This window comes from Panulirus ornatus, chromosome 32 (genome assembly GCF_036320965.1).
Source record: "Panulirus ornatus isolate Po-2019 chromosome 32, ASM3632096v1, whole genome shotgun sequence".
Classification (NCBI taxonomy): Eukaryota; Metazoa; Arthropoda; class Malacostraca; order Decapoda; family Palinuridae; genus Panulirus; species Panulirus ornatus.
In genome coordinates, this window is record NC_092255.1 from 27,443,075 (window position 1) to 27,467,182 (window position 24,108).

General features: G+C 37.7%; 1 protein-coding gene across 6 annotated transcripts in view; it reads left to right on the top strand.

Moving 5' to 3' along the window:
- Slik (Sterile20-like kinase) overlaps positions 1–24,108 on the top strand; it is a 119,793-nt gene that overhangs the window by 20,030 nt on the left and 75,655 nt on the right. For all 6 annotated transcript variants that reach the window (XM_071681374.1, XM_071681369.1, XM_071681370.1 and 3 more), the window contains exons 6-9: positions 1,917–2,047; positions 6,127–6,260; positions 8,283–8,367; positions 11,686–11,787. In XM_071681374.1, coding sequence (XP_071537475.1) covers positions 1,917–2,047; positions 6,127–6,260; positions 8,283–8,367; positions 11,686–11,787 — 452 coding nt within the window. The remainder of the gene's footprint in view (positions 1–1,916; positions 2,048–6,126; positions 6,261–8,282; positions 8,368–11,685; positions 11,788–24,108) is intronic.

Below are 24,108 nucleotides of genomic sequence, written 5' to 3' on the forward strand. Positions count from 1 at the left end.
TCACTTACTCTCACCACCCTCTTTTTTTTTTGAAAACCTCTACAATTCTTCACCTTAGCCTCCAAACGATAGTGATCAGACATCGCCTCTCAGCACATTAACATCCAAAAGTCTTTCTTTTACATGCCTATCTATTAACACAATCCAGTAATGCCCTTTGGCCATCTCTTGCTCACGTATGTATACTTATGTATGCCTCTCTTTTTGAACCAGGTATTCCCAATCACCAGTCTTTTTTCAGATCACTAATCTACAAGCTACTCGCTGTTTCCTTTCACACCACTGAATAACCCATTTATACCAATTATACCCTCAACTGCCACATTACTCACATGTACATTTATATCACCCATCACTGAGACCCAGTCTCATGCATCAAAGCTGTTGACACACTCACTCACCTGCTCCCAAAACACTTGTCCTTCATGATCTTTCTTCTCATGACCAAGTGCATAAGCACCAATAATCACCCATCTCTCTCCATCCACTTTCAGTTTTACCCACATCAATCTAGAATTTGCTTTCTTATGCTCTTATCACATAAACCCACAACTCCTACTTCAGGAGTCGTGCTACTCCTTCCTTAGCTGTTGACCTCTCACCAACCTTTGACTTTACCCCCAAGACTTTCTGAAACCACTCTTCTCCTTTACCCTAGAGCCTCGTTTCACTCAGAGCCAGAACATTCAGGTTCCTTTTCTCAAACATACTCCCTGTCTCTCCTTTCTTCTCATCTTGGTTCCATCCACACACATTCAGACACCCCAGTCTGAGCCTTTGAGGAGGATGAGCACTCCCCGCTTGGCTGCTTCTTCTGTTTCCTCTTTTAGAAATTGAAATAAAGGAGGGGAGGGTTTCCAGCCCCCATGCTCCCACCCCCTTAAGTTATCTTCTACGACACGCTGGGGATACATGGGAAATATTTTTCTGCCCTTTATACATGAATGCCCATATATGCATATATACATATACGTACATATACATTCACATATATAGACATATACATATATACACTTGTACATATTCATACTTGCTTGCCTTTATCCATTCCTGGCACTACCCTGCCCCATTGGAAACAGTATTGCTACCCCCTGCTTCAGCAAGGTAGTGCCAGGAAAACAGACAAAAAAAGCCACATTTGTTCAAACTCAGTCTCTAGCTGTCATGTGTAATGCACCAAATCCACAGCTCCCTATCCACATCCAGGCCCCACAGACCTTTCCATGGTTTACTCCAGACATTTCACATGCCCTATTTCAGTCCATTGACAGCATGTTGACCCCGATATACCACGTTGTTCCAATTCACTTTATTCCTTGCATGCCTCTCACCCTTCTGTATGTTCAGGCCCCGATCGCTCAAAATCTTTTTCACTCCTTCCTTCCTCCTCCAGTCTGGTCTCCTGCTTTTTGTTCTCTCCATCTCAGACACATATATCTTCTTTGTCAATCTTTCCTCACTCGTTCTCTCCATATGTCCGAACCATTTCGACACACCGTCTTCTGCCTTCTCAACCACAGTCTTTTTACTTCCACACATCTCTCTTACCCTTTCATTACTTATTTGATCAAACCACATATTTTTCTCAAACATTTCATTTCCAACACATCCACTGTCCTCTGTACAGCCCTATCTGTTCTAGCATATACTATAAAGTATAGCTAGAATGCTCTTTATTAACTAAACTAACAATAGCTAAATGCTACTTGTTAACATTGGAATGCTTTACTGGAAATAACAATTTAATGAGACACCAGATTGTGTCACATTTTACACCATAGGTGCATAGGAAATGGTAGGATAATGGCGGGTATGTTCCTCGAGAAATTTCTCATTATAGGTATAGATAGGTAGGGCCCCTCATTTTATGGCTATCAGATGTATTCTTGGAAAGATAAACTAATTTTTATTTGCAGCTGATTTCGGAGTATCTGCCAAAAACAAAAACACCTATGACAAAAGAGGAACGTTCATAGGGACTCCATACTGGTTAGCACCTGAAGTCATCCTGTGTGAAACTTTCATTGATGCCAAATATGACTATAAAGTAAGTATTTCCTATATTCATGATTTTTATCATTAATGGCTTATTATTCTGTGTAGTCTGCACAAGATGTTAAATCTTGCAGAAGTACTCTAATTACTTCAGATAATCTGTACACATTTAAACTGAGCCTTTTTCATTCCTCACCATTGATAAGGTGCAGCCAAAGGAAACAATTTGAGTAAAGTATTTGTATTTCAGTTATGCATGACATATTGAAAAAGGGGAAACTGGTAGATCAAGCTGGAGGGCCAAGTGATGGGATACTTTTTCTTGGATTAACATATAGCTTTTAATCATCAGTCTTCATTCACTTAGGTTTGCAAAAAATTAATGCAACAAAAAATGAGTATCCCTTAAAATGTATGAGGAATTAAGATAATTTATTGTAAGAAACAGAAGTTAACAAAAACATCATTTGCAGAGTTATTTGAAAGGCAGAACAGTTAACATTGACATACATAGATATACCATCAGTATTAGATAAAATGAAAGTAAATAGAGGGCACAGGTGAATATGATCTGAGAAAAATTAGATAATCTTGAAATGAGAGATTTATGCCCTTACCTGTTCTTTTCACTGTTGTGAGTTCCTGGGAAAGTTCCTGGGAATGAGAGTTTGCCAATGCAACACCAATATTCAAAATAGGTAGTAGGACCATATCTGGAAATTATTGTCCAGTTAAGTGGATATCTCTATCACCTCTTAACAATTTATGGCATTAATTTTAGCAAAATCATCCATGTCTGAAAAATCTGCTTGAAATCTTTTATGGTATAATCAATGTGTGTGATGACAGTAGAGCAGTTAATGCCACTTACTTAGATTTTCAGAGAACACTTGATTCATTTTGCCATTAAAGACCTTGAATATTTAGCTTTAGTGTTAGTCACTCAACTTGATAAAAAGGGTAGACTAGGTAGAGTACAATGGCAAACTTCCAAGATGATTCTTGAACCAAGAAACAGTTCTTGTAAGAGGCAGTTAAATTACTTAAACTTTAGATTTAGAAAGAAGATTAAATGGTGATTTGACAATTAACAATTTTTATCCGAGCAGCCATTTCAGGCTGAATGTGTCTTGACTCACTCATAGTGATAGATACAGACTCATGCACAAACAGTTTACTTCAAATGAGGCAAAGTACATTTTCATCAATAAAGGATTTTTAGTATTTTGAATTGTTTACAAACAAGAGTAGTTGAAAATAACAGAATTAATGCTTTTAAGAGCATTTTGGACAAACATTTGTTTTAAGTTCACTACTAACATTATTTGTACCTCCTTAGCTAAATAAAGACTTTACAGGTACCTCTGTGTGTAATCTGTTTACTACTCCTAACATGCTGATCTTTTTGTTTTTCATAATTTTGTTTACATTCATACTCATCTACAGTTCATGTCTTGCATCTGTACAATACCATTGGTTCTACTGTACCTTCTAACATGCCTATATTCACTCTTCCAGATAGTGACCTTTCTTTCCACTCATTCCCAATCTTAATGTGATCTTTGCCTCCTCATCACACCCATGGTTCAGTTCACTGTCATGTCCACTCTGATATTTAGAACACTTCTTTTCCTTCAATTTTTTCCATTCAACTTTACACCCCAATTAACATGTTATCAGTCTTTCTTCACTGCTGAACATACTGCTTTTTTCCGGTTTCAATTTTTTCCTTGCATATTATATAAATCAATATATCCTCTGTAAAGTGTTTTAGGTATCTGGGAGTGGACATGGCAGCATGTGGAACCATGGAAGTAGAAGTAAGTCTTATTGTAGGGGAAGGGTGAAGGTTCCAGGGGCATTGAAGAATGTGTGGAAAGAGAGGCATTATCCAGGATAGCAAAAATGGATATGTTTAAATGAATAGTCGTCTCAAAAGTATTATATGGATGGGAGGCATGGGCTATAAATAAGGCTGTGTGGAGGAGGGTGGATGTGTTGGAAATGAAATGTTTAAGGACAGTATGTGGTGTGAGGTGGCTTGATCGAATGAGTAATGAAAGGGTAAGAGAGATGATTGTTAATAAAAAGTGTGGCTGAGAGAGTAGAAGAGGGTGTGCTGAAATGGTTTGGACATGTGTAGAGAATGAGTGAGTAAAGGTTGACTTAAGAGGATATGCAGTATGTGTCAGAAGTGAAGAGAACATGGAGAACAGGAAGACCAAATTGAAGATGGAAGGATGGAGTGAAAAAGATTTTGAGCAGTTGGGGCTTGAACATGCTGGAGGATGGGAGGCATGCATAAGAGAGTCAGTTGGAGTGATGTGGTACATTAGGATTGGTGTGCTGTCAGTGGACTGAACCAGGGCATTTGAAATATTTAGGATAAACCATGGAGAGGTCTGCCGGGCATGGTTATGGAAAGGGAGCTGTGATTTCGATGCATGACATAGGTCCAGAATAGAAGTGGCCTGTTTTCGTATGTTCCTGGTGCTATTTCGCTAATGTGGGTGATCAAGTATGAAAAAAGATATATTTTTTCTATATTACATTCATTTCCTTATAGCAGTTGGGGAATGCATAGTCTTTTGCACCTGGTTTTTGAAGACAAGAGTTACAAATTGGAATTTAAACATATTGCTTTTGATATGAAGTGTAAGAGTCTTAGGGTAGGTGATTGATGAAGGTTCGTGGAGCACTGAGGAATGTATGGAAAAAGAGTTTACCTGGGAGGATGAAAATGGGTGTGTTTGAAGGTGTCTGAATGTGAGGCATGGTCTGTAGATGAGGATGTGTTGGAGATGTAATGTTTGAAGACATTATGTGGCATGAAGAGGTTTGATTGAGTCAGTAATAAAAGGGTAAGAGATACGTGTCGTAATAAGAAGAGTGTGGTTGAAATAGCTGAAGAGGGTGTGATGAAATGGTTTGTACATACAGAGAGGTTGACAGAGAGGATATATGTGTGTATTGGGACAAGGTAAAGGAGGAAATCGAAATAGAAATGGAAGGATTGCATGAAAAATATTTTGAGTGTTCAGGGCCTGAACATTCAGGAGGGTGAAAGTTTTTTTTTTTTTTTTTTTTTTTTTTTTTTTTTTTTTTTTTCCAAAAGAAGGAACAGAGAACGAGGCCAGGTGAGGATATTCCCTCAGAGGCCCAGTCCTCTGTTCTTAACGCTACCTTGCTAACGCGGGAAATGGCGAATAGTATGAAAGAAAAGAAAAGAAAGGTATGCATGAGATGATAGTGAATTGGTGTGATCGCATGAGATGATAGTGAATTGGTGTGATCGCATGAGATGATAGTGAATTGGTATGATGTGATATACAGGAGCTGGGGGAAGACACAAAGATAGCTGAGGAGCCTGGTTGTGGATAGGGAGCTGTGGTTTTGGTGCATTACACATGACAGCAAGAAAATGGATGTGAGCAAGTGTGACCTTTCTGCATATGTTCCCAGCAAGACCTTACAAATGTGGGGAAGAATGAACAATTATGAAATAAAAACATGCAAATACTATCTCTGCTTCCTCTTTTTGTACACCTGGAGATTCGTGCAGGATCATGTTCTAGTTGATGACTCATTGAAACTCAGTTACGACATGCAAATGTTGAATCCCATATCTGAATGAGTATTATATGTGCTGCAGCAGGCAACCGGATGAGATTTTGTCCAGAGATAACAGGGAAGTATTTTAATCTGTAAAGTGATCAGCGGAGGGGGGGGGGGGGGGGGGCTGGAAATCCTCCCCTCTCATTTTTTTAATTTTCCAAAAGAAGGAACAGAGAAGGGGGCAAGTGAGGATATTCTCTCTAAGGCTTAGTCCTTTGTTCTAAACGCTACCTTGCTAGTGCGGGAAATGGTGAATAGTATGAAAAAAAGGTCTTCAGGTTGTCACTCAGGGTAAATGTGCAGAAGCAATCCCTTTGTCATTACAGGATACCAAACTAAGCTCATTTCTTTAACCTCTTCTCAGCCAGAAGAATGCTGCTTCTTAAAGGTTTGATATATCTTTTACTCATTTATGGTTCTTTTCCCTGTATGTGTACACATTTTTCTCTCTCTTGGACTGTTTAAAGTATACCAAGATGTTGATTTTTATACTGCTAATACATTTTTTATCTTCAGGCTGATGTATGGTCCTTAGGTATTTCCCTAATAGAGTTTGCGCAGATGGACCCACCAAACCATGAAATTTCTCCCGTCCGTGTTATGCTCAAGATCCAGAAGTCTGATCCTCCTAAACTTGACTACCCTTCTAGGTAAAGTTTTTCACATTATTATTATTATTATTATTATTATTATTATTATTATTATTTATTTTTTTTATTTATTTTGCTTTGTCGCTGTCTCCCGCATTTGCGAGGTAGCGCAAGGAAACAGACGAAAGAAATGGCCCAGCCCACCCCCATACACAATGTATATACATACACGTCCACACACGCAAATATACATACTTATACATCTCAATGTACACATATATATACACACACAGACACATACATATGTACCCATGCACACAATTCACACTGTCTGCCTTTATTCATTCCCATCGCCACCTCGCCACACATGGAATACCATCCCCCTCCCCCCTCATGTGTGCGAGGTAGCACTAGGAAAAGACAACAAAGGCCCCATTCGTTCACACTCAGTCTCTAGCTGTCATGCAATAATGCCCGAAACCACAGCTCCCTTTCCACATCCAGGCCCCACACAACTTTCCATGGTTTACCCCAGACGCTTCACATGCCCTGATTCAATCCACTGACTACACGTCAACCCCGGTATACCACATCGATCCAATTCACTCTATTCCTTGCCCTCCTTTCACCCTCCTGCATGTTCAGGCCCCAATCACACAAAATCTTTTTCACTCCATCTTTCCACCTCCAATTTGGTCTCCCACTTCTCCTCGTTCCCTCCACCTCCGACACATATATCCTCTTGGTCAGTCTTTCCTCACTCATTCTCTCCATGTACCCAAACCATTTCAAAACACCCTCTTCTGCTCTCTCAACCATGCTCTTTTTATTTCCACGCATCTCTCTTACCCTTACATTACTTACTCGATCAAACCACCTCACACCACACATTGTCCTCAAACATCTCATTTCCAGCACATCCACCCTCCTGCGCACAACTCTATTCATAGCCCACGCCTCGCAACCATACAACATTGTTGGAACCACTATTCCTTCAAACATACCCATTTTTGCTTTCCGAGATATTGTTCTCGACTTCCACACATTCTTCAAGGCTCCCAGGATTTTTGCCCCCTCCCCCACCCTATGATTTACTTCCGCTTCCATGGTTCTATCTGCTGCCAGATCCACTCCCAGATATCTAAAACACTTTCTTACCTCCCAATTGACTTGACCCTCAACCGTACTGTACCTAATAACCTTACTCTTATTCACATTTACTTTTAACTTTCTTCTTTCACACACTACCAAACTTGGTCACCAGTTTCTGCAGTTTCTCACATGAATCAGCCACCAGTGCTGTATCATCAGCGAACAACAACTGACTCACTTCCCAAGCTCTCTCATCCCCAACAGACTGCATACTTGCCCCTCTTTCCAAAACTCTTGCATTCACCTCCCTAACAACCCCATCCATAAACAAATTAAACAATCATGGAGACATCACACACCCCTGCCGCAAACCTACATTCGCTGAGAACCAATGACTTTCCTCTCTTCCTACACGTACACATGCCTTACATCCTCGATAAAAACTTTTCACTGCTTCTAACACTGCTTTATACATTTATTTATACTTGATCGCCATTTCCTGTGTTAGCGAGGTGGTGCCAGGAAACAGACGAAGAATGGCTCATCCACTCATATACACATAAATGTACATAAATGGCCATATACATACATTTACAAATACATATCAACACATACGCATAAATATTCATAAATGCCCATATACATACATTTACAAATACATATCAACACATACACACATACATACATTTATGTACACATGCACAGACATATACATGTGCATATTCATACTTGTCTTTATGCATTCATGGTGCTACTCCATCCCACAGGAACACAGCTTTGCTACCCCCTGCTTCCGCAAAGTAGTGACAGGAAAAAAAAAAAAAGGCCATATTTGTTCATGATCAGTCTCTAGCTGTCATGTGAAATGCACTGAAATCACAACTCCCTATCCACATCTAAGCCCCGCAGACCTTTCCGTGGTTTACCCCAGATATTTCATGGTCCCTGGTTCAGTCCATTATCATTCTTATATGTATTTTATATCCACAGATATTCCAAGGAATTCAATGACTTCATAAGCAAGTGCCTTGTGAAGGACCCGGCTCTTAGACCAAGTGCTGTGGAACTTCAAAAGGTAAAATAGTATTAAATTCTATTATGTTCCATCTTGATTGGTAATATTTAATGGTAAAGAGAAGGAACAGCTTGCTGTTAGTATTTCTCAGAAGTTTCTGTCATTGTTTCAGTATTATGTATGCTTCTTCTAGCATTCAAAATGGTACTTGTGCATGCAGACTCATCCTCAGTCATTCCATTCACGGGCCATTTTCAAGTCATCAGTTTCTGAAGAACTCATATTGTAACTCGTAATATTTTTGAGGGACTCTGTTTGTTTCTTGGTTTCTTAGAAAAAAGATGATATATAGATTAAGGCATGTATCTATATCTCTGATGCCTGTTCCCAACTGGAACCCTCTCAAAGGGGTGGCTGTGGCAGTAGAGTCTCCCTAAGTAGTGTACTCAAGTGCTGCTTCTTAGCCTTTATTGCCTCACTCTTAACAGGCCACTAGCATAGGGCAACTCTAACGCAATGTCTGCAGAGGCTTCTATCTAATTTCCTACTGACTTCTCCTACCTAATGCTCCTGCCTAATGTTCCTACCTACTACGTCTACCTCCTGTTTCTACCTCATGCTCCTGCTTAAATGTTTCTACCACTTACTTCTGTCTATTGCTCCTGTCATTTTGCCAAAAGGCAGGGCTAGCACATAGTGCTCGCCACAGAAAAATCTAGTTTTGAAGAATGAGATATGTAAGTTATGTGTTGTCAAGTGATGTATATGACAAGGAGAAATTGTATGTTTGTGGACAGAATGCTAGTGGGCCATGTGTGGATGAGGCAGAAAGAAAAGACAGCTGCTTGGGTTAGAGCAGTACAGCTTGACAACCACTGAAAAGTTGGCTCACTACACAGCTGTCACTAATCCTCCTGATACCCATGCAGGTAGTATTGGTAATATACCTCTCTGGTCATTGGCTGCCTACTAACTACTTCCTACTAAATTAGGGCATTTCCCATTTGTATACCATAAGAAATAAGAGTATTTGGTTTGAAGAATTAAACAAGACTAAATGTAAAATAAAAGTGGAAGTATGGCACAAGTTAGAGATACAGAGAAACAATATCTGTCTATATTTCTGTTATTACTCCATGACTAATTCAGTGGGTTGGAACTGGTACATACATTACATCATTCGTAAACATCCTATACCTGTGTCTAGTGCATGAAAACATAAACTTCCACACTTATAAAAGAACATCTTGCTTTATAAAAGACTTCTTTCTTTACTCTTATTTCTCTCTGCCACAATGCCTTTCTAATGATTATCTATATGAGGCTTATATATTACCTTCAGCAGCGAGGCCAGTCTTGTTTTGAATACCCCTATGGTTGTTCCATATATTTTTCTAATTTCTCTATTATAGCATTAGAACAACTTTATTTTTTGTCGGACATTCAAATTTTTTGTGTGATATCACTTAGGTATATTTTCAGGTATCATTCCAGACTTGATAATTCTGTATCTTCCTGGATGAGATGCTTTGAGGTTAAAGGATGTTATTTATGCCTTCTGTTTCTTGTCACATGCATATCATTACATGTCTCTCCCTTTTTTTCTTTCTAGAATGTACAGTTTCAGTTTCTTCAATCGCTCTCTAGTTCAGTTGAGACCTGGCCTTGATGTGGACTTTTGTCCATGGCTGGAGCCTCCAATACATTAAAAGAAAAAATATTTTGCTCCGGACCTTCATTTGTGCTTGTCAAGTGTTTCTGTAATCTTTTAAGCTTGTTTATTTCCATCTGTGTAAGTTGTGCCCTTGCAACAAAGCAGTATTCTCTTTTGATTCTTATGTTTTGATTGCAAGTTTTTATCTTTAATTTTGTCTATGTGAACAGAGTCAATCTTAAGAGCACCATCTTATCAATTAATCCCTTGAATTCAAGCTTTCCTCTTATAGTGACTCCAATGTTTCTGACGTTTTCAATGCCCTGTAGATTCTTTTCCTTTTGAGCCTATAGAAGACATCACTGTATTGTTAGTTGTTCCATTACTGATTTGCTTATATTTCTATGGAGTGAATTCCAATAGGTCCTTAGGTAGAAATGAAGATGAGAAGATTTTGTGGCATGAAGTCTTTGGAAAGACACATGGGTGAAAGCCTTTTAGGATGGTATGGCCATGTAGTATGTAGAGTAGGTGATGTGCTGGTTAAAAAGAAATACTGTAACTCAGTAGATGTCACAAAGAGTAGGACCTAGCTATTTTGAGATTTGCTTGCCTGTCTTGCCAAGGAAGTGATGGATGGATGTACTGAGAGAACTGATCATGGATAGGGTTTTTTCAGATGAAGACATGATAGGCGTGACTGGGAATTACATACTTTGGAAGCAATTTCCATGGAGTAATAGAATAGATAACGACTTTGGTCTCAACTGAATGGATCTGACTTTCATTTAGAATAATATTACCGTTCATGCCAAATGTATTTCTTTTCGTACTTGATACACAGTTGCATGCATTTCTTGGGACAAAATGATCTATTCACATAGAACAGACTATCACTCTAGCAATCTCCAATCATTTTATTTATTCTATTGTTACTGTACCGTACTAAGTTCTGTTTTGAAATATCAAATGTCGGTTTATATATACTGAATAAAACATTCCATTTCTATTCCCATGTTTCCTATGTTTGTACTTTATTTTTTCTCTTTCCCTCTTACATTTATGATTGTGCACAACTGTTCTGTCAGCTTTGCTAACAGTATTACACTATGTTAACATTATGGAAGTCCTACATCTTCATTCTGTTCATCCTGTTTTTGTGCAAGCAGTGGTACCTCTTTCACACTGTACAGTAGGTAAATGTGATGTATTATGTGAGTTGGAGATTATAGTAAGGGTAGCCAGAATTGTATTATGAGGAGCTTTTTTTTTCATTAATATATGCAAAGCAAGCTGTCTTACTTTTTACACCAAACTGGTCATCTTTTTGTCTGTCGTGTTATGTCATATCATGTTGACACGAACTGTAGTTTCATTTTTTGTCTGTCTTGTTATGTTATATTGTCTTTTCTTGCCAAGAGAACATGGTGGCACATGATGAAGATTCTCAAATAAAGGCTGCATGAAGTTGACTGCATCATATTGTTAACTCAGTAAATCACATCTTTGATTCAGTAAATGTTAGAATTTGGCAAGTTTATTAACACCTGTACGTAAAAGTGTTGAAGGAAATTCTACATAATTTCATATAAAACATAGTAGCCAAAGATCTTTAGAATCCTTATTATAAGACTGACTGACTGATCTTGCAAGAAATGACTATGAATTTGAATGTTTATCGCAGACCAGTTTAATAATTTCTCATCCATTGTTTGTTTTTGCAGCATCCATTCATCTGCAAAGACCTAGATGTAAAACCCATCCGTGATCTCCTCCTGGAGTACAAGGCTGATGTTGTAGATGAGGAAGTGGATGATGATACAGACGTGAGTATTCATATCTTAATTCAGTTTATCTCTTTTGTGATACTATACTAGCTTATTTAAAATGATATATGGGATAGAGGATGCCCATCTAATGAATCAACTTTGCATGGAAGTTCGTGTTTCACTTAACATGTTTGGAATATGTGTATGAATGAAATGAAACTCTTTATTTACCCGGACCACCCATGTAATTTGGAATGAAATTAGCAAGAATAAGCTGATAAGAAAGGATTATACACAGAAAGGCAGAAATAAGTTGCCCATAAACCATTCATCTCTGGTGTGTACCATCATGAATAAAACAGTTGAAGTGACTGAGGGATGTTGCCTTTCTTCCTTATTTATCATGAGTAAAATGTCTGAAGATGAATTAGAAAGTCACCTTATTGTGTTTTGTAAATATTTTAGAGATGTTTTATGGATTTATTGGAATGATAAGTCAAACTGGTGGTGTGATAGATTTTCAGTAAGAACAAACTTTGAGCAGAATTCAGAGAAGGAAATTTATATTTTCCTTATTATGAAGGATATGTGAACTCCAAAGTAACATGTCCCATCATTTTTAAGACTCCAAGCAGAAGAATTGTAACTTTAATGAGACTTCATAAGCACGTTTTAAGTATGTGATGTGAAAGTGAAAGATCGTGATATTGTTAAAACTTATAAAAGATGTTGTGGGATGTGATAAGAATACTGACAGGTCTACAATATTTAGTGGTAAAGAAAGAATTTTCTGGCTTTTCCAGGACCTTTGTAGAAAAATCTTTTAAATCTAACTACAGCAAAGCTTGAATGTCCAAAAAAAATTTATTTGGTATTTGACCCCAAAGAACTTCAGTATCCAGAATTTTCAGTATCTGACAGGAAAAATGGATATTTTAGAATTGTAACCATTATATTTGCTGTTTCATCTGTATCCGTTTGGTGCATTCTCAAAGTTTTTTACCTCTGTCGCAGTCCCAGAAGCCACTGTTCAGCAGTGTTGTTTATGGTTTTTCAACCTGTTACTACAGTGATTCACACTTATTACAAATGCTAACTTTATCTTTGGATAGTTTCTACTTATTATATACTTATTATATCTAACCTTAGCAAGATATCAATGGACAGTCCTCTCCTTTTTAGCACAGAAATTAAAATTATCATCATGCTAACACTACATCTGAAAATCAATAGTTATAAATGACTGGAGAAAGGTAAGAATCATACAATGTAAGGCTCTCAAGTACCCATGATGTAAAGACTCAAAGAGAACAGCTATTCAAGTTTTATGGTGGACCAGACCCAGTGAAAGCAGTTAAGAAAAGACAGTCAACATCTAATTTAGAGCAGCTAGACACCTTAATGTTTAAATGGTTCAAATTGTGAAGATATGAGGTTGCATTAACTTCAGGTTCAGTGCTAATTGGAAAAAGCTGATTATTTTAGAATTAAATTAATTTGACTGATATATGTGCATTTTCTGCTGTTTGCGTGTCATGTAAGCTCTGCCACAGTATTAGAAAGACTTAATGTATATGGTGAGAAAAATTTGGATGACCATAAAGCTTTTGAAAAGTTATATGGTACTTTTGTTTCTTTGACCAAAGAACATGATTCAACAGTTGAATGGATTTATAATGCCAGTGAAGTATGCTTGATTTGGCATTACTTGCTTTCTTGATGCCCAATAAATTCAGGTGAATTTACTGCCAAGAAGGTTTCAAAAGAAATGCTTTCATAGGACACTTAATTAGTGAGTGTTTTTTTTTTTTTTTTCAAAAAGGGCAAATTAGTGATGGGGAGAGAAAATATTAATGACCTTCAAATAGATATAATTCAGGTGTTTGCTTTGAATAATATGTGAGAGAAAAAAATATTGTGGGAGATTGACTTATATGTGGCTCTTATGAATCTGAAGAAAACTGTGGTATGATTGACAGATATGCCTCATAGAAGTGGCTATGTCTGTATTTCATCAAATAGTAGCCATTATGCTATATGCAAAAGCCTGCCTTATTTGTGGCCTTCTTGGATGAAGGAAAAATGGAGAGTACTCTGTGTGAAAATAAGAACAAAAAAGAAACTTATTTCAGCTCCTTGGTTGTTTGTGGATCTGACTCTTAAAGGTGGAGAGGTTATAGGAGGAAAGACAGTTCCACAGCTTTGCTGTTTAAGAAAAGGTGGTATCATAATGGTACTGCCCTTGTGTGGCTGGTCTCCACAAAGAAACTAGAATGCAGCAGTCAGCCACATGTTATGTCATGGGTCTAGTTCAGGAGAATTTATAAGGAAAAAGGCTTTTGCCTTTACCATGGCTATGAGAGAGTTGGAAAAAGAGCCATCCCAGATATGGGGGCAGTTCTCTGTACTGTTGTGCAGATTACAGGGAGAAACTCCATGAACTTTTGATAGAATTTAGGAGTGTGCTTGGAAAACGAAATTTAAAAGTAAGATAAACAAAAATAAGACAGCAAGACATGGAAGGGGTTTGAGAACACAGTTTGAGTGGGTAGGATTTGAAGGAAGTGGAGTGCTTTTGAATATCTGGGAGTGGACATGGCAGCAGATGGAACTGAAGGGCAGGATCTGATTTGGGAGAATCTCTCTTTCTCACTATCAGTTTTTTGAAGAACAGAAAGAGAAGCCAAATAAGGATTTTTCCTCAAAGGCAGTAAACTTCGATATACTTTAAACATCGTCCTGTAAATTGTTTGGTGGAAAGATTTTGTAACGAGTTTTCATATATGCTACTGCTTGGGGCTAGCAGATGCTGGATAATAATGTATCTTTTGTATTACTAATCTCGAGATTGGGTGCAAGAAGAGTTTAGTTTAGAATTAGGATATTTGAATTGAAATTCTTTTGTCTCTTTGTCAAAGGCTTCCATCTTAAACTGAAATCCTCACCAAAATCTTGCATGAAAAAAATGAAGGGAAGATTATGAGGATAAGACTTGAATAAAAAGGAGGATGTGAAAGAGAATGAAGATAGACAGAAATAAAAAGGAGGATAAGGGTATGTTTTAAATAAAAAGGAGGATGTGAAAGAGAATGAAGATAGACAGAAATAAAAAGGAGGATAAGGGTATGTTTTAAATAAAAAGGAGGATGTGAAAGAGAATGAAGATAGACAGAAATAAAAAGGAGGATAAGGGTATGTTGTATGTAAGGAAAAGATATCATGTATATCCTGGTAGCTTAGTTTTAATGAGAAAGTGTGATGCACTCATGACATTGGAGAAAGTATGACTAGAACTCATGACATTAGAGCATGAGGGACTCAACAGAGCATAAGCCCTAAGAGTAAGATTGAAAAGGACTGAATCATGGTGTGTCAGGATGCAAGATTTCATGAAGTAGACTCCTGAGGATAAGAAATCTTCATTAGGGAACTGGGCGTTCTATCATTCATGCAGGCTTACTGGGCTAAGGAACTTAGTTCTGGAAGATAATTCTCATAAAAGGGTATTCAGTCCATGCAGATGGGAATGGACTTCAAAAGATAATCGAGGATAACATAGTTAAAGGTATCAGACTAATTATTTGTGCTGAAATATGTAACATTCTTATTTGATGGAAATTATATGGAGTTTAGCTTACTATTAAAAGGTTTTCACTCTAAACATTTGGTCAAGGCACAGGAGTAATTAATTATTTTTTCTCTTTCTCTGACATGTGTTTCAGTGTGGGATTGACCATATTAGATCATTATATTGTTAGCACCTAATTTGTTATTTTTTTCCCACAAGATTAAAGAAATTCATCAACCAACCACTAGTTGTTTAACTACCAAATCCTTAAAAATGTCCTTGATTATGCATATCCATACAGCGTTTCTGAATAGATAAAGTTTATTTCAATATTTTCATTTTATCTGTAGTGATTATAATATACAGTACATCTTTGACACTAGAAAGTATATTTTTCTTAAACATAGTGTTTTGAAACTACTTTTGATTGAGTTTCTGTTTCTTTTCCATGGAGCAAATGATCTAATTTTCATGAAGTGAAAATATAAGTAGATAAAAGTATTTTCCTGTGTGTAGCACAATGATTTGTTCTGTTCTTGTTACACTCTTGTGATTATTTTAAACATCTAAAAGTCAAGGTAACTAAAAGGTATGCTTGCCATGTAACTAAAAGGTATGCTTGTCATTATATATTGATTCATATTGTTAACTCTAATAGTAATCTTATGAACTTTTGAGGCCTTTATTTTGAAGCAGCACTAGAAGTAGTCTGAATAGTTTCTCAAGTTGGCAAGACCTGTTTTCTTGTATATTCTCAGCTACTTTTCTGCTGCTTTATAATTAAGGGTATGTTTATTGCTTGCTAAGGATTAATAGCTCACCCATTTTGACTATATAAGCTCTTTTGCAATCCATTAGTACAAAAGTAAGGGATGTTATTAGCCAGTTTGTAATTATTAATGCACATGTTCTCTTTGCCAACAAAGGGCATCTCCTGCTGATGCTGCTACAGTTTAAATTTGGATTAAGTCAGCAGATTGACATTTCCCAGTAATGGGTGAAATAAATCACAGTCCATCAAATGAACTAACACACTTCCTGTAAAGTGTGACATTATAATCCATTAATGAATTGATACATTGCAGAAAGTAACTTCCTTAAATGGGCTTATTATGATTATAAAAGCATTCATCAAATTACATGGGTTAGTGTTTTGAATATGACCTTTGCAGTGATTTGAAAATACTAAGTCAGTATTAGGAAAGATGATTGTTGAATTTGAAAATTATGACTTAGTCATATTTTTCAAATTGTTTGGTAATTTGTTAAGTCTTCTGCTTAATACATATGCTGCAGCTTTTGCACTGAGCACCCTTTGCCCCTACCACACCCTGTCTTTGCTTATTTCCATGCCTTCAGAAGGGAAAAAGAAAAAAAAGGGATCAATATAAGAGAGTTGGTAAGAATTGCTACTTTGTTTATTTGTATGAGGTGTTTAGCAAATGCTAGTTTTTAATGTTGTGTTGTCCTCCCTTTTTCTTGTTATGTTCATTTACATGTAAGATGATGACATAGACACATATATTTAACCTTGTGTATCCTCTCAGATTATTAGACTGAAACCTCTTATGAGTTACACAAGTTTAGGGATATCTAGATCCAAAGACTAGAAAACTAGGTACAGTATCATTATTTTTGTAAAGTACGTTTGTATTGAGGAAATTCTTGAGACTCCTGTCAACTTCATGGTAATCTTTAGTCGTAGTATGAATAAATGTATCAAATGTTGGTGTAGGTAATGGCGCTCTCTAATATAACATAGTGAATTGAAGTGTTTGATGAACTTCAGAATGGAATTGCTTTCAAAGAGTTATCTATCGAGGATTCTTTAGAAGTATGGAAGCAGTGAAGGGGACTTGGTGATATGTTTGAATCACTTAGAAAGTAATAGAAGTGATTGATATGGGGAAGAATGACTGGGAATGATTATTAGAAATAAATTCTGGGATGATTATTAGAAATGAATGCTGGGACCCAGAATTTGGGATGACTACAAAAGATATTATTTGGCAATACCTGTTGTCTGTTGGTGTTATGGAGAGATTTTTGTGGCATATGTCTAACGTCTTTGGATGCTAAAGGTAAACATAATTGAAATGCACTCATCTTTAGTTATTACCTGTTGTATGTGTATTTTTTCTCTAATGGAAAATAATAGTTTTCTCCTTAAATAGATAGTCAGTTGCAGGTTGCTTGAAACTGACAGTCTAGCTGTATTTACAAGAGGGTCTAAATAGTGATTGAATTCAGTGGAAGTAATTGATTAGTATGTTTAATGTAGCCATGTTTTCTTTTGAATAAGTTCCACCATATCCAGCAAAGTTTTAGGTAGAAGAAGTTAGCAGGAACATTAGGTTGGAGCCTCTTCAGACACTTTGCTAGATCGAGTTGCCCTCTGCCACTGGCTTGTTAAGGATGGGGCAGTAAAGGCTAAAAGCAGCTTTGGAGTATATAAGTTATAGAGACTTTATTGCTGTGGCTATCCCCTTGAGGGGAACAGGTGTCAGAGGTGTAAATATATAGATTGTGTCCAGGTGTTTCCATTTCCATTTGTTGCCATGTTGCAACTTTGATTTTGCTAGTGGCATAATTTGCATAAAGTTATGTAGCATTTTTCTTTAGTTTGTGTGTATGATCATCTTCATTAAAGCTGTTGAGTTTACCATACATCTAGAGAGCATTCATGACATGATGTATTATACCAGTTCATACTGAGAGATAACTAAGTTTTAATGTGTTTTTGACAAAATTATGGTTTTGCTCTGAAGTTCAGAGAAACTGATTTCCACTTTCATATCCTAGTTCATAAACTGTAAAAATTCATATAAGAAGTGAATCTTACTGTCTGCTCTTACATGTTCTCACATCATTTGTCAATAGATTTTCTTATGTAGTCATGTCAGCTAAATATGCATGTGCATTTATGGGCCAGCTTTTGGACATGATAATTAGTTTATCAATAAAAGAAAAATCCACAAAAATGAGAAGGAGAATCACTTCTCATGCCATGAAGTTCTCATGTGTAGAAATTCCTTTGATTCAAAAGCAGCTTTTCCAGTCAGTTAGTAGTATTCACAAGCAAAGCCATACTACTGATTGTTATACCTCTTTCATCATTCATTCATTATATGAATGTATAGGAAAGATTCCCGTCAGTTATTAGTATTCACAAGCAAAGCCATACTACTGATTGTTACACCTCTTTCATCATTCATTCTTATGAATGTATAAGAAAGAAGTTCCTGTTTAAAGCTTGTCCTTACCAGATACGTTTGGTACATCCATACAAATTGTAAGTTATGTTTTCAAGAAGAATGTTGAAGAATCTCCTTGCTTGTTGCTCCGTTTCACTCTCTGATCAGTCTACTACATTCTTAATGCTTTAATTTTGCTTTAGCCATTATAAGTTGTAAAATAAAGTTTGTGGACAGCTAGGCAACTGTTGATGGCTGACCAGTCAAACAAATTGGATGTATGTGTCAGAAGCGGAGGGAACAAGGAGAAGCATGAGACCAAATTTGAGGTGGAAGGATGCAGTCAAATGATTTCAAGCAACCGGGGCCTGAACATGCAGGAGGGTGAAAGGCGTGCGTGGAAGAGAGTGAATTGGAACAATGTAGTATACTGGGGTCATTGTGCCGTCAGTGTACTGAATCGGGGGGTGGCAATGCTGTTTCCTGTTGGGTGGTGCTAGGAATGGATGAAGGCAAGTAAGTATGAATATGTGCATGTGTATATATTTATTTATATGCTCATGTATGTGTGTGTATGTATGTGATTGGATGGGTCTTTCTTCATCTGTTTCCTGGCGCTACCTCACTTACGTGGGAAACCTATTAACTATAATGATGAAATGATTATTATTATGCTTGATCTCTGTCTCCTGCATCAGAGAGGTAGCGCCAGGAAATGGCATGTGAAGCATCTAGGGTAAACCATGGAAAGGTCTGTGGGGCCTAGATGGGTGATAGGGAGCTGTGGTTTCGGTGCATTACACATGACAGCTAGAGACTGGGTGTGAACGAATGGGGCCTTTTTGTCTTTTCCTAGCACTATCTCGCAGGCGGGCGGGGGATGCTATTTCATGTGTGGTTGGGTGGCAACAGGAATAGATGATGGCAGCAAGTATGAATATGTACATATGTATATATGTATATGTCTGTGTATGTATATGTATGTATATGTGTGTGTAGGCATTTATGTATATACATGTGTATGTGTGTGGGTTAGGCCATTCTTTCGTCTGTTTCCTTGCACTACCTTGTTATCATACTTGCTGCCTTTATTCATTCCCATGGCCATCCCACCACACATGAAATGACCCCCCCCCCCCCCCCCCCCCCCCCCCGGCATGCACGCACGTGAGGTAATGTAGGAAAAGACAACAAAGGCCACGTTCGTTCACACTCAGTCTCTATCTGTCACGTGTAATGCACAGAAACCACAGCTCTCTTTCAACATCTAGGCCCCACAAAACTTTCCATGGTTTACCCCAAACACTTCACATGCCCTGGTTCAACCCATTGACAGCACATTGTTCCAATTCACTATTCTTTGCACACCTTTCTCCCTCTTACATGTTCAGGCCCCGATCGCTCATAATCTTTCACTCTATCCTTCCACCTGCAATTTGGTCTCCCACTTCTTGTTTCCTCCACCTCTGACACATATCCTCTTTGTCAATCTTTCCACACTCATTCTCTCCATGTGACCAAACAATTTCAATACACCCTCTTTTGCGCTCTCTACCACTCTTTTTATTACCACACATCTCTCTTACCCTTTCATTACTTACTTGATCAAACCACCTCACACCACATATTGTCCTTTGACATTTCATTTCCAACACATCCTCCCTCCTCTGCACACCCCTATCTATAGCCCATGCCTCGCAGGCATATAACATTGTTGGAACCACTATTCCTTCAAACATACCCATTTTTGCTCTCCGAGATAATGCTCTCACCTTCCACACATTCTTCAATGCATTTTCATATTACAAACAGGGAGATTTGTCTGTGGGAAAGGGGCAGTAAAAATATTACCCATGTATCACCTCTGTCATATGAGGTGACTATGTTCAAGAATACAGGCTGGAAACCCCTCCTACTTATATTATATTTCTTTAAACCCAATTTCCTTTCCTTTTTAGTGAGTTAGTATTAAGAAAAATGAATAATTGCTTCATTCACCCACAATCAATCTTTAACTGTGAGGAGCAGTAGGAGCCAATTGACGATTTGTTCATGATAGGTTATGATATCTGAATGTGTATGGCTGTAACCAGGATGAAAAGAAGAGAAAGTTAGGTCCTATGATTGATGAGAGAAGCCTGAATTTTCATGCTTTAAACAAAAGAAAGTTGACCTGAAAAAGAGTTGAATGGTTTGGGATTGTTCAGGAGTAAAGTCTATGTTAAGTGTAAGGATGAGCAAAAGATTGGGTAACAGTTTTGATGAAAGAGCAGTAGTATGATGTCAAAGAATGTAAGGAAGTTAGATAAGACTGATGTAGGTTGATATGAAAATTGGCTACAAGAGGTGGATGACTTAATGGTCGTGAGAGGAGTGGAAAAAATATGAGTGCATTGTCAGAGGAGCTGAGTTAGTGCTCGGACAGTATTAGTGGAAGGAATCAGATCTTGGAGATGGATGATCTAAATGAAAGGATGGGTGATTTGGTGACTGGTTATGATTGTTGTGTGGAAGGTCCCTGATAAAACAAAAAATAGGGCAAAGGTTTTTCAAGGAATGATGATCAGATGTATGCTTTACCTTACCTTAATTTTTTACCACAGGAGTTCGTTCTCTCTTTTGTGGGGATCCTGCAGTACTCATGAAGCTGGCCACATCCAGTGGGCATACAACATGGCATAAATTGTTGTAATGTATGTGTGTGTGTGTGTGTGTGTGTGTTTGTCATTAAAAAGAGAGTGTGGAGCAATTAAGCAGTAAGTATTCAGGGTCTTCATTGTGGTAGTTGCATCATGGGCAAGAAGGTCTTTAGATATGTTGAATTGGTATATGTAATGTTGTAGGGATTGGTGGTGTCCAGAGTGTAGATGAGAAAGAGTTACTTGTATAGTCTGGGGAGTTAGGTTTTATTTGAGTTATATCTAGTGGGCTGGTGTTTAAGACTTGAGTTGGGTAGGCAGCTGTTTAGTGCTTGCCCAGCTTATTTAGGTGTTTATATGTTTTGTCAGTGTTTTTTGGGTGTTGGGGATCTGTGTTTATAGATTACTGAAAGGTGAAACAGGGGTAAGCTTTTTATATATCTTTGGTTATGATGGGAAGAGTCTAGTACCATTGCAAAGAATTGAGTGCCAAGCATGTTGAGGTGGGATTGTTTTGGGAAGAGCTTTTTTCATTGTGCAGGAGATGAGTGTTTCTAGTTGCTATATAGCTGTTGATTGTTATGAGTGTTATGTCTTGTATGGTTTGCAGCTCTGTTATACTTGCTTTTAATAGGATAGATGACCAAGTGGGTGAAATGTGGTTTTGGATGGGGCAGATAAAGTGTTTGTAAGGAATACAAATGGCTTCTTCTTCTTATCCAAATCTGGTGCCAGTTAGTGTTCTATGGGTATTTAGTTTATTTATTGCTTTCGTGTTGATGTTTGGGAAGTGGATGTCATATTTGTATCACATATGATGCCCAATTTAGTTGGTGTTTTGTTGATTGGGAACAAGTGGCATTTAAGGTGACAGGAGGGTGCTGGTAGATTTTTGTCTGGTTGGATTTAAAAGGGTGAATGAACACTTCTGTTGAGATGGAAGTATTAGATTTTTGTCAGGTTGAGGCTAAAAGGGTGAGTGAACACATCTGTAGAGATGGAAATATTCCACCCTGGGTGAGCCACTGTTTCAGCTGTATATTGTAGTCTTGTTGTTTCATTATTGTTGTCAAGGTGCTGCGATGTGACTGTAACGTCATAGGCATATGACAGGACCTACATACTGTGATCTTCAGGAGGTAATTGGAGTTCATGTGGAAAGAGAGTGAAGAGGGTTTGGAAAAAACTGCTCCCTTGGAACTACATTGTAGAGCATAGAGGTTTCAAAGATGGATCCATGAGGGTGACTTTTCCTTGGTTGCCAGCTGTGAACTTGGCCAACCTTTTTGTCTGTTGTGAGGGTGGTGTCCAATATCTTTTGTTTGAGGATGTGTTAGTGGATAGCATTATATGCTTTTTTGGTAACTGTTACCACTAAATACTGTGCAGGAAAGAGTTCTTTGATTGATGTTATCAAGGATATGTTGCGTTTGGTGTGCTGCCATGTTGTGTCGATGATAGTGGGATATTTTGCTTGATTCTGTTGAGGATTAGTTTTTTAGAATTTGTATACTGAATACTGAAGTGATATAGGGTGCTAAGAGGAAGGTAAGTTTGGAGGGTTACTAGATTGGTACTACATTGGCAGGTTTCGAGGTGTTGGTAATCTTAATGTGTGGCCAAGAGTGTTTGAAGATATTTTTAAGTACCTGGATTACAGCTGAGCCAAAATGTTTTATGTGAAAGTTTGGTATGTCAGGATTTGTTGCAGGAGACATCTTTAAGGTTTTATCTGCATTTCTTGTGTCAGTCACAGTGAAGGATGGATGAGGAGTTATGTGTGGATGGATTTTTTTATAGGGTCTTCATGACTTTCTTGTTGAGAGATGTGAAGGGTGTGAGGCAGATTTTACCTTGTAGTATTTCATGAGTATGTTCACTCATTGAGAGACAGGATGTCATTGTATTAGGTCAAAAGTGTTTCATTTATAGGGGCTGGGTTGGTTTGGGAGGTGTGGATGTTCTTTAACATGCATCAGAGTTGGTTGCAGTAGGTTTTATGGTTCATCGTGTTGAGGAAGGAGTGCCAGTTTGCAGTTTGTTTTTCAGTAATTAGGGTAGTCATTTTTTTCCATATTTATTGTGTGATTTCTTTTGATGGCTTTGTCAATCTTCCCCCAGGTCTTCAACTTGTGGGGTGAAGTTTTTTCTATGCCCTTGTGGTATGTGCATTTTTCTGGTTTGGTTGGTGATGTTGATGTAGTGTGAGATGACATAATACAGGGATGCATGGATAATGGTTGACCTGATCTTAACCTGTAAGTTTTTAAAACAGATCAGTGATGTGGACAGTGAACAGTTCTTCAAGAGATGGAGGGGTGGAGCAACCAGAGGATAAAACATGAAAATAAGTAAGAAACTTGTTAAAAAAGATGTTAAGAGGTACTTATATAGTATAATAGTGATGGATAAATGGAACAGAATGATTGAGGACATGGTCAATGGAGACATCATACATTAATCTAAGAAGCTGCATGACAGACGAGAATGTTCAAGAGATGGGGCTCCATGAGTGTATAACTCCTTCCCTGTACAGTACAAACAGGTAACTACACAACTACCTTTTGTGGATGTTGCAGAGGATTGAACCACGAGAGGTGATGTAAGTCATAATTTGTAAGATGGGCTGAGGTCTTTGGACACATTAAGGAGAGTGTGGAAGGAAAGAGCAGTTATTTAGGGTAAAAATGGGTATGTTTGAAGGTATAGTATTCCTGACAGTGTTTAATGAATATATTTGGCCTTTAATAGTTGAGGACAATAGGTAGTATGAGGCAAGTTGATATTGTCTCAAGAGAGTTGTGGTAGTAAATGTAGGTTGATTGAGAGGATTGACCATCATGTATTGAAATAGTTTAACCATACGTAGAGGATACTTGAAGAAAGACAAGAGGATCTGTGTGTCAGAAGTGGGTGTGGGGATATTGAGATGGGTGGCTTTGGAGTTTTGGGACCTGAACATTAAGGAGGGTGAGTG